The sequence below is a fragment of the Sitodiplosis mosellana genome, unplaced genomic scaffold, assembly GCF_009176505.1.
Source record: "Sitodiplosis mosellana isolate CC-2019 unplaced genomic scaffold, AAFC_SMos_1.0 Smas_scaffold_6170, whole genome shotgun sequence".
In the NCBI taxonomy this organism is placed as follows: domain Eukaryota; kingdom Metazoa; phylum Arthropoda; class Insecta; order Diptera; family Cecidomyiidae; genus Sitodiplosis; species Sitodiplosis mosellana.
In genome coordinates this window covers 341,685-355,194 of record NW_022601411.1, presented here as the reverse complement: position 1 = coordinate 355,194, position 13,510 = coordinate 341,685, and the positions used below count along the sequence as shown (strand labels likewise).

At 37.2% G+C, this 13,510-nt stretch overlaps 1 protein-coding gene across 5 annotated transcripts in view; it reads right to left on the bottom strand.

Annotated features, from left to right (window-relative positions):
• Window positions 1-895: 895 nt before the first annotated feature.
• Window positions 896-13,510, bottom strand: part of LOC129575847 (protein windpipe) — a 31,253-nt gene continuing 18,638 nt past the window's right edge. For all 5 annotated transcript variants that reach the window (XM_055459984.1, XM_055459987.1, XM_055459985.1 and 2 more), the window contains exons 2-3: window positions 3,404-5,208; window positions 896-3,004 (exon numbers count right to left, since the gene is read on the bottom strand). In XM_055459984.1, the coding sequence (XP_055315959.1) occupies window positions 2,873-3,004; window positions 3,404-5,128 (1,857 nt within the window). In that variant the 5' untranslated portion in view covers window positions 5,129-5,208 and the 3' untranslated portion in view covers window positions 896-2,872. The remainder of the gene's footprint in view (window positions 3,005-3,403; window positions 5,209-13,510) is intronic.

The following is a 13,510-nucleotide window of genomic DNA, read 5'->3' as shown; positions in this document are numbered from 1 at the left end:
GAAATATGGATTTTATAGTCGTACTCAAACTTTTGATCGGCACTGTACATTTGAAAAAACAACGAATGAAGGTGAACATAAACAGTTCTGGTTTTTGGTCCAGATCATGTCAACAACATTAGTCTATTTTTAACTCGCGAAAAGTTTTATTCTAACATAAATGAAAAGTAATAAAATAGGCCACTTCAACCTTCACGCAAAATGTTGATTCTAGGGGGAAATCACTCTAAAGTAATTTGTAGTCGAAAAAATAATGGAAAAGTAATCCACGTGCAAAAATCGAAAAGTAATCGAGGCAAAAAAAAAATTTCCATGATTACTTTTCGAATACTTCTCTATTATTTTTTCGACTACAAATTACTTTAGAGTGATTTCCCCGTCGTGTTGATTAGTTACAAATTACCTTTAAGTCAGAGAACTATTGCCGATAAAGCCGACACAGAAACAAGTTCTCGTTTTAGATCAGAAAGTGAAGAAAAAGCGATAAAAATATGGAAAATTTTGTGGAATTCCGTTTTGAGTGTTTAAAGTGTTTTGCTCAAGATTCTCGATTTCGCTATGTTAACTGAAGCCTGAATTAATTAAAGCCTGAAAACGCTTCAAATTTCAGAAGAAACAGAGCTTGTTTCAATGCAAAGTTCCTGTTAAACCAAAAAGCACGCTTGAAATTCGTTTGTGAATTATACGAAAAAGTTCAATTCGACTTTGAGTCGGTAACTGTTGGTACCGAGTACAAATATTCGGTTGAATATTCTCCGGTTGTTGATGGCGCCATCTCGTGAAAAGTTAACTCCATCAGCATTGAATGCAGCTTTATCAAATAAAAACGATAATGCAAACCTTCAACTAAACGTCTCCGTTTCGCTTCCATTGCTTCAATTAAAAAAGCCCAAAATATTTTCTAATTTATAAATTTTTTATTATATTTCTCTTAATTCTCTCTCTCTCTTTCTCTTTTTTCTTTATGAATGAATAATTTACACATTAAAAACTCAATACAATCGTAAGCATAATAGGATCAAACCTTAAACGAGTTCTCATTAATCTAAAATATTCAAAAAAACATCTTTTTTTTTCTTTAAGTATTTGCAAACAAAAAAAAGAATATAGAAGAAATTTTCTTTCTCTTTCTTTCCCTTTCTCACGTTCGTCTCTCGAGTGCAATGTTGAATTTGTTCAAAATCTTGTTTTGTTTTCCTTTGTCGCAGAGAAAATTTTGGCCGGGTAAAAAAAAACGAGGAGAAATGATGTGTGATTTTGATGAGAAACGGCTTGAAATTCTTATCATTTATTGTTTTAAAATCAACGAATTTCGAATCATTAACTATTTTCCTTCGATTTTTTTCCCCCGTTTTTTCTTTTTGCTCTCTAAATGCGACGAACATTTTTTTTGCCATTCATTCTTCTCGTTTCGTTCCTTGCCGTATTTGTTCATTGCAACATTTGTTCCTCTTCTTTTTTTTTAAATGATTAGTGTTATCACTGTGATGGCGACTTGATCATGTCTTTGGTTTGCAAATGTTTTTTTTTTCTTGTTCGCTTTATGTAAATATTAGCGGTAAAAAGAGCGATCAAAATGACACAAAAACTCATTAGTGCGGCTGATGGCTGGATTTAAAGTGTTCTCATTTTCAACTGGAAAATGAATGGATTTTCTTCTTTTTCTCTTTGTTTCTTCATTTGACCCATTTAAATGACGATAAATTACACAAACACACAGAATCCCATTGAAATGTTCGGCTTATCATAATGATTCAATACACCTAGTGCAAAAATTACATTCGATAAATTGAATTTTGAAAGAAAACCAAGGTTAAAATGTATGAAATTTGTTACTTTCTTTTTATCATTCACTTATGAAATAAAATTGGCGTCTTCAATGACGTCTTCTTGTTGACGTTTTTTTTTTTATTCGAGGAAAAAATTGCATTTTTGCATTAAAAAATCATGTGTCTTTTTTTCGTTTTAAATGTCTTAATTGTGGCAATTAATTTCTAAGCAAAATGTGTTATTTATCAATTCGGCCGAACATTTCGGATTATTCCACCAAATTCTTCGGAACTTGAAATTTGATTGATTATTCCGCCGAAATGTTGGTCTCATTTTGATCTAAGTGCATTTATCTCATGCTTTTTATCCTTCTTAGGAGATAAACGTCCCTAGTCTCTCTCCTTCGTAAGGGATGAACGTCCCTAGATGTTCAAATACACCTAACAAATAACATAAAATATGGTGTGAGTTCGATGAGTGTCAACGAAAAAACAAGCAAAACAAAAAAAAACGGATTGAAAATTGCCCAAAAGAATTCTTACTACGCATTTATTAGCCTAATTTCATGTTGTTGTTGTTGTTGTTATATAGGTTCTAGAGAAAATAAAGAGGTTGTTCATTTTTTAAAATAATTATGCTTAATTGACGTGATGTTCTTTTCGATTCGTATATTTTAGCTGCAAATTTTACATTTTTGTCATTCGCACCCATGCACTCGCAACCACATGCACACACACACACACACACACACACACATTCATACATTGCGACATGAATTCAATTTGTTTTTCAGCGATTTCCTCCCAATTCCGAATGAATGTTTGAGAATTTGCATGAAATTTGCATTTTGCTGGTAATTCTTCTTTTTATGTTATTATTATTGTTGTTAAATCAATTTCATATTGTTTCTTTGAAATCGTCTCACTTTTGATCAGTTTTTCTAATTCATTCCTTTTTCCATTTCATTTCTCATATTTTTTTTTTCTATTTCGTCGTTCATGTTCTTCTCCATTTTCTCATTTCCTCCTATTTCGTTCTCCTCATTTTTTTTACACAGTTGAAAATCTCTACTCAAACAACAAACGCGCCGTTACTCGTCGCGCTATTGACTGATTGTGTTGTCGAATTTATTGTCGCCAGCATTTGATCTTGATCGGGTCACGAGAATCGGAGTTTTTGGTCGGCTGGTTTCGCTTAGTTTGATCTTGACACGGCCAGTATCATGTGAATATACCTAGAAATAAAGTGCAAAAAACGACAAGTTAATTTCAGACATGATAATTGCTTGGGTTGTCTCGGAATATTTTCTCTTTTGTCTGTAATTTACTATTTTTGTACTCCGTCGAACTGTTCAATAATATCAAAATAACAATATCGACAGTTGCCAAAAAGGAATATAAACATATCATCAGTCGAAACAGTCAAAAGCAAAGTGGAAAAAAGCCCACTATTCAATTAATATAGCGTTGAAAGGCTACACTAAAATTGATGGCTACGAAACGAAATTAATTTCGCCGGGTTACGATGCGACTATGTGCATGATATTTCAAAAATCGATGTAGATAGATATCGTTGGTTGCGATATCATCAAATTCGTCAAGTCTATAGGGAAAATAACCAAAAACTTGCTTACCGGACTGTATCTGGATGGTTTCGGTGAGATGGGTTGGAATTGTGGATCGTTTGCTGCATTATCATCATTGCCAGGGTGAACGCCATTTTGTACGGGTTTTGCGTTGCCATTCAATTGTTGTGCATTTCCATTGGCCGGTTGTTTGTCATCTGCAGCAGCCTTTTGTTTGCCATCGTCCGTCGTCTCATTTTCATTTTCGACTTCGGTCAATTTCTGTAGCAGCGGCTCTTCACCGTTGCACAAATTCGTTTTGCGTTCTGGATCATGTTTTTCCGGTATTAACGGTATAAATTCGACTGGATTTTGAATTGGTTTGCCCAAATTATTTTTGTCCATGTTCTTCAGTTCCTGTGCTGGACTTTCGATGTCATTGTTATTTCGGCGATTTTTCGTATTGGTTCGGCTACGCTTGGTGGCCACATACAAAATCAGGACAACTAACAAAACGCCCAAAATGGCTAGCAGAATATATGTGCTGTTGCTTTCGTGTACTTCATCATTTTCAATTTTTGTGGCATCACTTTGTTTGGGTTGTTTTCTCGTGGCCGCCGCTGTTCCATCTGGCGTTTCAATGAATTCGGCATCATTGGTGGCACTTTTCACTGGTACGATGATCTCTTCGGTGACCGGAGCCAAGGTTTCACTTTCATTCAATGTTTCGGCACTGGTATTTTCTCGGCTATTAAGACTCGACGGTCCGATATCGGTGGTATCTTCCGATGTCTTGTCATTTTCACCAGAGAGTGTTTCATTGCTGGCCGCATCATCATCGGTATTTGGTAGTTGTGAGGTAATTTCACCATCATCACCAGAACCTTCATACGCTTCAGTTGTACTATCGCTTTTTGTCACCATTTCCTCTGGTTCACTGCCCGAACCTTCGTCATTGTTATCATCATCATTGATATAATCTTCTTCGCTGTCGGCGGTCGCATCGGTTCGTTTTGTGCGTTGATTTGCCGAAACGGGTAAATATTCACCCTCAAATCCATTTTCAAAGCCAGCATTTGGATCATCGCCCAACATTAAATCATTCTCATCGTCCGTACCATCGGAAAATGGTAGCATTCGTGGTGGTTCCAATCCATTTGGATCGCACACTTCTGACTGGCGAATTTGTAACCATGAACGACCTTTGAATTGTAACGGTGCCATGCATCGAATCGCTTTCTCCGTATACACCTGACGTTCTTGCAACCAATTTCGTATTTCCAACGTTTCGCACGTACAATTCAACGGGTTATCGGCCAATTCCAGTGATTTCAAGTGCACAAAACGCTTAAACATTTCCGGCAAAATGGTGATGTCATTGTGTGACAAATTCAAATGTTTCACCGTCCATGGGATTTTCGCCAATTTCCCCGACGTTATACGATTACCGCTGATATTCAACACACGTATACGTCGCTGATGCAAATTACTTATCTCCGACAAATGATTATCGCTCAAATCCAATTTCGATAAATTCGATAATTTGTCCAATTGATTATTGATTTTGGTTAAATTCATCGATGACAAATCCAACGAATGCAATTCCGATGTTTTGCCCAATTGCCGTAGACCGTCCAGCGATGTGCATTTGGCATGATTGTAATTGTAACGCTTACGCTGAATTTCCGAGCATGAACAATTGTCCGGACAGGTGAATGCATCGCCCAATCCAATTGCCGGCAATAGTATACCGATCAATAGATAGAACGACACATACTCTAAACGCACTTTCATTTTTTTTTTATATTTGTTTTCGTATTCTCTCGCACACACGCACCAAATGACAACGAATTAGTCGCTCTCGGGAAAATTATCTATAAATTGGAAAAGGTGAAGAGAAGAAAACAAATTAATATTCGAGAGTTTTAGCTTTTTAAAAGAAAATAATCATGTTTACATTACGGTTGATTTTAAATCGATTTTCATGCAAACCATTTAATCTTGTGCTTGTCTTTTATGTTGAACTGATTTTTCGATCGAAACGATTTATAGCCCCGTTTATTTTCGTGTTTTGCCGTGTGTGTGTGTGTGTGTGTTAGTAAGTGAGTGAGCGAGTGAGTAAAAATTGGTTGTAAAAGGTTGATCAAGAATGGTAAAATGCCCCATTTGACATTGGCCAACAACATTATTATCGATATGAATCTCTAACATCTCTCTCTCTCTCTCTCTCTCTCTCGGTCGCCCGCTCGATGTACAAGTTTATGCATTGGAAAAATCGATTAAAACAAAACACCATACATTAAAAATGTACCTAAAACTGCGCTTAGCATTCATTCGTTGGTGAAAATTAATTGCAAATAATAATCGTTTTTAATGCATATATTGGAAAGGCCATCAATTATTATTAGACGAGACGCTCTAAGAATTTGGTGTTTGAGTTGATCGGTACTCGAACGAGTGCGCTTGTGCAAAGCTCACCCAATTGATAATGGCGAACTTGATTTTCAGCGAGAGTCACCGTGGCGGCAAAGATAACGGTCAAATATCGACCAAGAGCGATAGAGAAAAATCCAATTAGTTGAAAATTACCTAGCACAACAACGACGACGACGGTGATGGTGGCACGTAAAATTGAGATCGCGACAAATTAACAAGTTTTTGTGCAACGTGGGCGCGCGCATTCGATCGCAATCGCGCAAACACCAACCAGCCCAGAGAGAAGAAGCATTTGGGCCGCACGTTATTTCCAACTGAAATGGTAATTTGTGCCCGGTTCTGTGCGAGCGTGCACGCCAGCCTCAGCCACAAAATGTAGGTTTTTCGGCATATATCATGGAAATATTAGAAGAATCATATAAAAGGAGTGCGCGCGCAGCGCGCACGCACACCAGCCATCAAAACCGCTAAAGAGAATGTGGATTTCTCGAATCAATAGACAAAACCGCAGCGAAAAAAATCGGGTTTGCACAGCCCGGCACTTGTTCGAAATTGTGCGCGATTGCGAATCGGATGGAATGAATGGCGCATTACTCACAATCGAAATTAGACTTAAAATGACCAACAAGTGCGCCGCACACGGACGCGCTCGCGCCCCAGACACAATCGATTCGGCGAGGAGAAAGTTTTTTTTTGCATATTTACGCAACCGGTGTCAATATCGCGCATTTGCGCACTCAATACACTGGCCCTGCCTCAGCATCTCGCGGTACACGGTTGTTTTTATGTAATGAGAAATGAAAAATACGAAATGACGCATACGAAAAAAAATACCAACCAATTCTATGAATGGAGTACAAGCGCGCGCGATTTAGCACGAAAAAAAAATCATGAAATAATTTATGGCTTTTTTCTTCTTCTTCTTCTTCTTCTCTACAATCGAATCGGTCGGTGAATGCAGCATACAAAATAAACGGTGTCAAATGAAAACCAGCTCCGATTTGTTTCGGTTTTTTTTCTGTTCGTTTGATTTGTTTTTTTTTGTCGAGCCAAGCAAGCAAACAAATGACAGCGACAGTTTTGTCGTAGGCTGCAACATTGCGAGACAACAATCACATCGCGAATAAATGTATTTTCGGTTCTCCTGCCGTTGGGCTTTTTTTTTCTTCGCCCGACCAATTTTAATTAATCAATTGAATATTTTGCGAGACGAATGATCAAATTAACGGTAAATCTCGCGCTTGTCAAACGCTCTAACATCGAATCAGTCAACAAATTGGCATTGACATTGAAATTTCGTTTTTTTTGTGCGTGTGGCGCGGATGTCGTTGTCATCGCAGCCGCCGCTGTTGCGAATTTTTTCGGCCGCCTTCATTACGGAATCAATTGTTTTCTTTTCGTTTGCCACCTTTTTCATGCTAGCTTTATAATAGCTAAATGTGCCGTGAATCATCTCGATGCAAAAGTGTTCCTTACATAATGACAACTTTAACACATTTGTTTTCACTTTTCGATCAGCCAGAGAGAGAGAGAGAGCAAAAAGTGATGATTCTTTCATCAAAACTTCATTTTCGATCGTCAACGACGACGCTCAACCAGTTTGACAAGTAGAACATAAGAGTTTCGTCGTAGAATATGGGGCTTTCAAGTGATTCTATTGCGTTTGATGAATGTGTTTTGAATTAAAATGACTGTGTCAACATGAAGATGACTTTCAATGTAGGATTCTTCTCACTCGCACTCTTTCTCTACCTCTTTCTATCTCTTCCTTTCTCTCTCTTCCACTCTCCTAACGCTTTCTCGTCCATTTCAAATTAAATCTGCTTCGAATGAAACTGTCAATTGATATGCGTTCAACAACCCCCCTCGATTCTGTTTACGAATGATAACTATTCCAACAAAAAGTTTGAACGAACGAAGATCAACAACGCGTGATTTTCAATACGAGCGATCTTCAAAAACGGTGTCTTTTTGTTAGTTGAAATTGTGACAAATGGTTTCATAGGAAGTCACAATTACTCACATGCTTTATTTTTCGCTTCTTTCGTCAACCGCACGTCGTCTTTTTTTGGATTCTTCTAGTGTGTGACGACCGTTAGAAAAAAGAAGTGAGCAATAAAACACGCAAACAACTTAACAACACAAATAGCATAGCCATTCATCACTTCCGCCGCCATCGTCGCCGCACCGATGAATAAAACATGCCAAACAAAATGTGCAATCGCACAAAAATATTGACTTGAATGATATGAGGACAAACAAACACGAACAATGTACTTGGAAGATGCAAGTGTCAGTGATTCAATCACTCGGTAATTGAATCAAAGAAATATGGAGAATCGACAAGAATGGAGACGAAAAGGGAAAAAATGAAAAGATAGAAAGGGAAGACAAATAAGTAGAAAAGAAAGAGAAAGAAGAAGGAAAGCTAAGAATAGAAAAGAAATTTCAATTGAATAACAGCAGTCGATCAAAATCGATCAACGTCGAACACTGGACACTTGAAACCAGCCAATGAGTAATTATAATGGATTTAACATTGACCTTTCAGAGAAACGATTACTGTTTGCACACTATGGACTGATCGACATGCACAAATATTTACTTGCACTTTGTCTTTCCACTGCTCTTTTTTCTTTCTTTTTCTATCTCTCTCTCTCTCTCTCTCTCTCTCTCCTCACCTTCGCCTCTCTCCTAACTCTCTCCTATCTATCTATTAACAATTACCATCTCGATCACTTTAACTCGTTTCGTTCAGAATAAGATTCAATTTTTGGACAAACTTTGAAGCGCAAAAGAGCCGAATTCAACTATTTAACGTTTTACGACGATAATTTTGGGTACTTCAATTGATATCCAAATATGTAAATGAAGTTGATATAAATTCTTTGAATTTTGATTTGTTCGTGTCGTCATTTTGATGTGACACATTTTCTTCGATCCAAACAGAAAAAAATCGCATAAAATTGGAGTCAAATGGAGAACGACCAAAAAAAAAGACAAAAAAAACTGAGCAAAACTTTGAAATTTTGACCATTGTTCATTTTTGCATGAATTCGATATGATTTTGGCATAAATCTCGTTCGTGGCATTTGTTTGCATTCGAAAAAAAAAAAACAGAGTTAAAATGTGATGACATTTATCATAGAGAGAAATAAAAATGTTGTCACCGTTTTTGTGTTCGACCTTGATAAACGGAATGTCGGATTTTTTTCGGATTTATTTGTTTATTTATCATTCATTTTTTCTGCAACAGATATTTAGTAACAATCAGATGTCGTAAAAATGCGAGAAAAATACACAATGATTAAAGAGAATTAATGCAAATAAAAGTTTAGCTTAAATGAAAGGAAATTTCAGTTGTATTAAATTGGATAATTATATACGGGGCAGTTGACTGTATACACGAACCGAATCCGAATATGTACACACGTTTGATGGAAGAAGAAGAAGGAGCGACAAACAAAAAAAAGAAGCATCATCAACCGACTGTAGTAGCGACGGCGATGGCGATCGTAATAGCATGACGTGCGGCAGCGTACGAAAGATGTGCATAGAGATGCGCGATAGCCAAACCGTATGAGATTAGTTTGAGTGTGTCAACAATTGGGCTTCATAAAAATTAAAACGAAAAATATAGAGTAGTTTGCTGATGTGCGGTGATGGAAGAATTGCGATAGTCATAAATCAGAGCCATTTAATGGAATATTAAGGTGTAAAATGAGTGTGTGTGTGTTGTCACATGTTGTTTATCTTTTCATTTATTTCGATAAGATCTCTCGGTCTAGCTTCTAAAAAGCCCATGTTTAATCGCTTCATTTAGTTTTCACTTTTGACATGGATTTCCATGTCACAATCAGTGAGTTGCCTTCGTTGTTGTCGTCATCGTCGTGGCCGAAAAAAACGACCAAATCAACGACAATGTTCAAATCGTATGCAAACAAGTCAAGTCGGCTTAAAGCATACACACACAGAAATCGGATCTACAAATCGTGCTCTATATCAAAATTAATTATCAGTTAAAAACAAGCGCACGAACGAACGAGTGAACGAGAGAGCGAGAGAGAGAGAAAGAGAGATAAATTGTGAGTTCCAAGTTCGTTGACGAACAAAAATGTGATTCACTATAAATCACTTTCATTTTTAGCACGCTCGCTGTTTTCGGATAAATCGGGTGCGATAGAGACCGGCACAAAAACAGACAAAATGGAAATAACATGACGATGAAAATGGCCCGAAACCCACCGCCTGGCTGGTTCGGTGGAAGAATGGCTTGACGTGAACGAAACAACCAATTCAAAATGATGTGTGCAATGAATATATGGACACACACATACACACCGGCACATGTCTGACATGGTTGGCAACAAATCGAAATAACAACAAAACAGCAGCAATAAACAAGTGCGCACCGCACACCGCGCGTAAATGCATTTTATCGCTATTGCCTCAATAAGTCATTCATGGATTTTTCGTTTGCCGATTTTGTGTGTTTGTACATTTGCACTCGATATCATCACCACTTTGAGATATGAGATTTCCTTTGAGCCACAGCGCGAGACTTTTTTCCGTCGCCGTTGCTGTTGTTGTTGTTGTTGTCGACGTCGAGTAGACACACTGTTTGAAATGCGTAATCGGGCACGTATTCATTAGCAAACATTTATAGATATAAAGTGCCCACAATGAGCAAAAATAACGATGCGACGATGATCTTTCCTGTTTTCTAAGCTTTTATGCTAAACACAGAAGAAAAAAAAAGAAATGTCTATATAGTATTACTAAGCCAAATCGTTTCATTTATATCGTTGCACATAAAAATCGCTGTTGTGTGACTTTCTACATTCAAACGATAAAAAAAAAAATTAAATTAAATATGCCGTTCGGCAAAATTGCGTTTCACGCCGAGTACAACTTTAATTTCTGGAATTGGAATAGTGTACGATGGGTTTGGTTTCGCTTAGCCTAAAGCAAACAAATCACATTATACGATTTTGTCGTTTTTCAAACGTCTTTCTTGGTCTTTTTGAGGAAAAAGCCGTTTTTTCTTTGGAATTTTTCGGTTTTTGAGAAGAAAATTCAGTTTTTTTTTTTTACAAAAACCATTTTTTATTGACGTTTTTTAATTTCGATAAAACCTTTTTTTTTATCTTTTTGAAACTTGTAGTCCTTTGATTGCGAGAAATTTTCATCCATTCTTTAACTTTCCATCTCAATTTTTTACCTCCATTTTTCATTCTTTTCCTTCATTTTTGAACTTTTTCCTCGATTTGTCAATATTTTGCCGTCATTTTTAAAAGATTTTCGTTTTTTCTTCATTTTCTCCCATTTTCTTGGATGGATTTAATTTCTCCCAGAATTAAAATGATACACACACGACTTGAATATCATTCGAAGTTGACGCGTTGCACCGTTGCAGTTCATTGGTGTTGTCAACGGTATAAATTCAATTCGGTTCATATCTCGAAAATGAATGAAATTGTGTAATTATATCTTCATTTCGGTCAATTACAAAAAGCACTTAAGCCAAATTGATTCGGTTGAGAATATTCTGGGTGAAAATGCGCTGGAATTTCAATGTGAGTGTGTAAAATTGGTATGTAAATATGGTGTCTGTGTTCAGCGCAACGTAAAATGCTGTTGCACATCTGTCCGAAAGGCATTGGTCCGAAAAGAAGATAGCCGAGCAAACAATTTAACGTGTACGAAGAGAACGACATTTTTTTTAAATTAAAATATAATTTCGAGTAAATGTCTTGATCGTTTGGGGGCAATGGCTTACACCGATACGGTATGGATCCAATGGCCATACAACGAGTTTAGACATTGCGTTCACTAATTCGATTGTCATCACATATGACATTTGCTGTGTGCACAAACACCGAAGCCGAGCAGTAGCAGCCATTGATCGAATGCCAAGATTTCGGTTGTAATAATTGTCAACGATTTGATTCGATCATACAATTGCTATGTTTGCGCGCGGTTTCTCTACTCCTTCTTCTCTCGTTCGTCTTTCGTCATCGGTTTGTTTTTGTTTTATTGCCTGTGTGTCGAGCAAAGGTTTCAAGTTGCTGAACGATTGATACACTGTGTTTTATTATAGCTATATATAAATATATATATTTTTTTTTCCGTTCGAACGAGACCGAAATGAGATGTGTGTATGTACGGTATGGTATGGTGGAACACGTAATAATTTGCGGATAGCGCATTCGGCACACATATATATATAAATATATATTGTAAGTGCCATTGAAATTACCAATTTTCGAGCTACGCTAATATCAAATTATAACTCGCTTCCATCCAATTACTACATCGTTCATTTGGGTCGGTTCGACTTGTGCTGTTACTGCTACTGCTACGGTAATAAACAAGAATATGCTAGAATTAAAATGAAATAAATCATTGTGATGCTTATTAATTGGTGTATTTCACAATTTGCTATCAGTTTTCTCGGCCTCACCGGCAGGGAGGGGACCTCTTCTATCTTTATCTCTTCTTCTCACTCCGTTTGTGGCTTCTCTCAGTCTTTAACTCACTCACTCTTTCTCTATCTGCGTGTTTGTGTGTCTCTCTTTCACTCCTTCTACCTATCTAATTCTCTTTTTCAATTTCTTGAACGAATTCGTTTCGTTCGATTTAGTTTTTTTTTTGTTAGTGTTGTTTGTTTTCGTCTGGTTTGATTCTTCTAATTCTTCGCCACAATTTTTCTTATTCGTTATTTAGCGGGTATGTTAAGTGCAATTTGGCCGAAAAACACGAGTATAACACACACACACACACACACACACACACACACACAGTCATCGAAAAAACGGAGCAATTGTTTTTTTTTCCAAATAGGTGCCCATGGAACGCCTTAGCACATTTACCGTAATTCAAAAAGTGAGCGAAAATACAAACGAAACGTCATGTCAATTGAATGAGAGACAATTCGTGGGCTTCTGCGCACCATAAACAACAATTTTGTTATCGGACGAGCGAGAATAACGCAAAATTATGGGCAACGTACGACTGCGACATAACATACAGTCATCGTGTACATAGTGTCGTATCGATCGTTCGTTCGTCAATCCAGCGAGTTTTATCACAACGAACTTAGACACCAGATAATTGGGTATTCACTTTTTGTTCTTGTTGAACGGCATTTTTGTTTGCTCAATTCTTAGCGCTTATCAATTTGTGTAGTGTATCATTTGTGCGAATTTGTTGATGACTTAATACCGTCCAACCGAAATGGCGGCAGTCGAACGAAAGCAGCAAAAAACGTATCATTCGGATTGGAATTCGAATGCACCATATATTTCACGTTTTCACGTTGAATGCCGTTTTTTCTCGACGCTTCATTAGCTGCACCTTGAACTCTATCGCACCACTTACTCAGATATCAGAATCTATCCAGTGTGCACGAGACTTATGCAAACGGTATGCAAATATTCGCATGCGAAATCATTAGGCCATCGCTACTTGTGTTGTTTTTTCTCTCGGTGCTGCCAACTTTTTTTTTTCCCCAATCAACTCTATCATTCTCGACTCTAGTCAATTATCTATGCTTCATGTTTAATTCTCAACTCGGAATATGAACAAACCAGCTCTGTGATGTTTGTATGTGAATCACACCATTTTCAATGCGAAATCGAAAAACACACAGATCAACTCATAATAAAGTACACACACACACACACACACACACAGAGAGAGAGAGAGAGAGAGAGAGAGAGAGAGAGAGAGAGAGAGAGA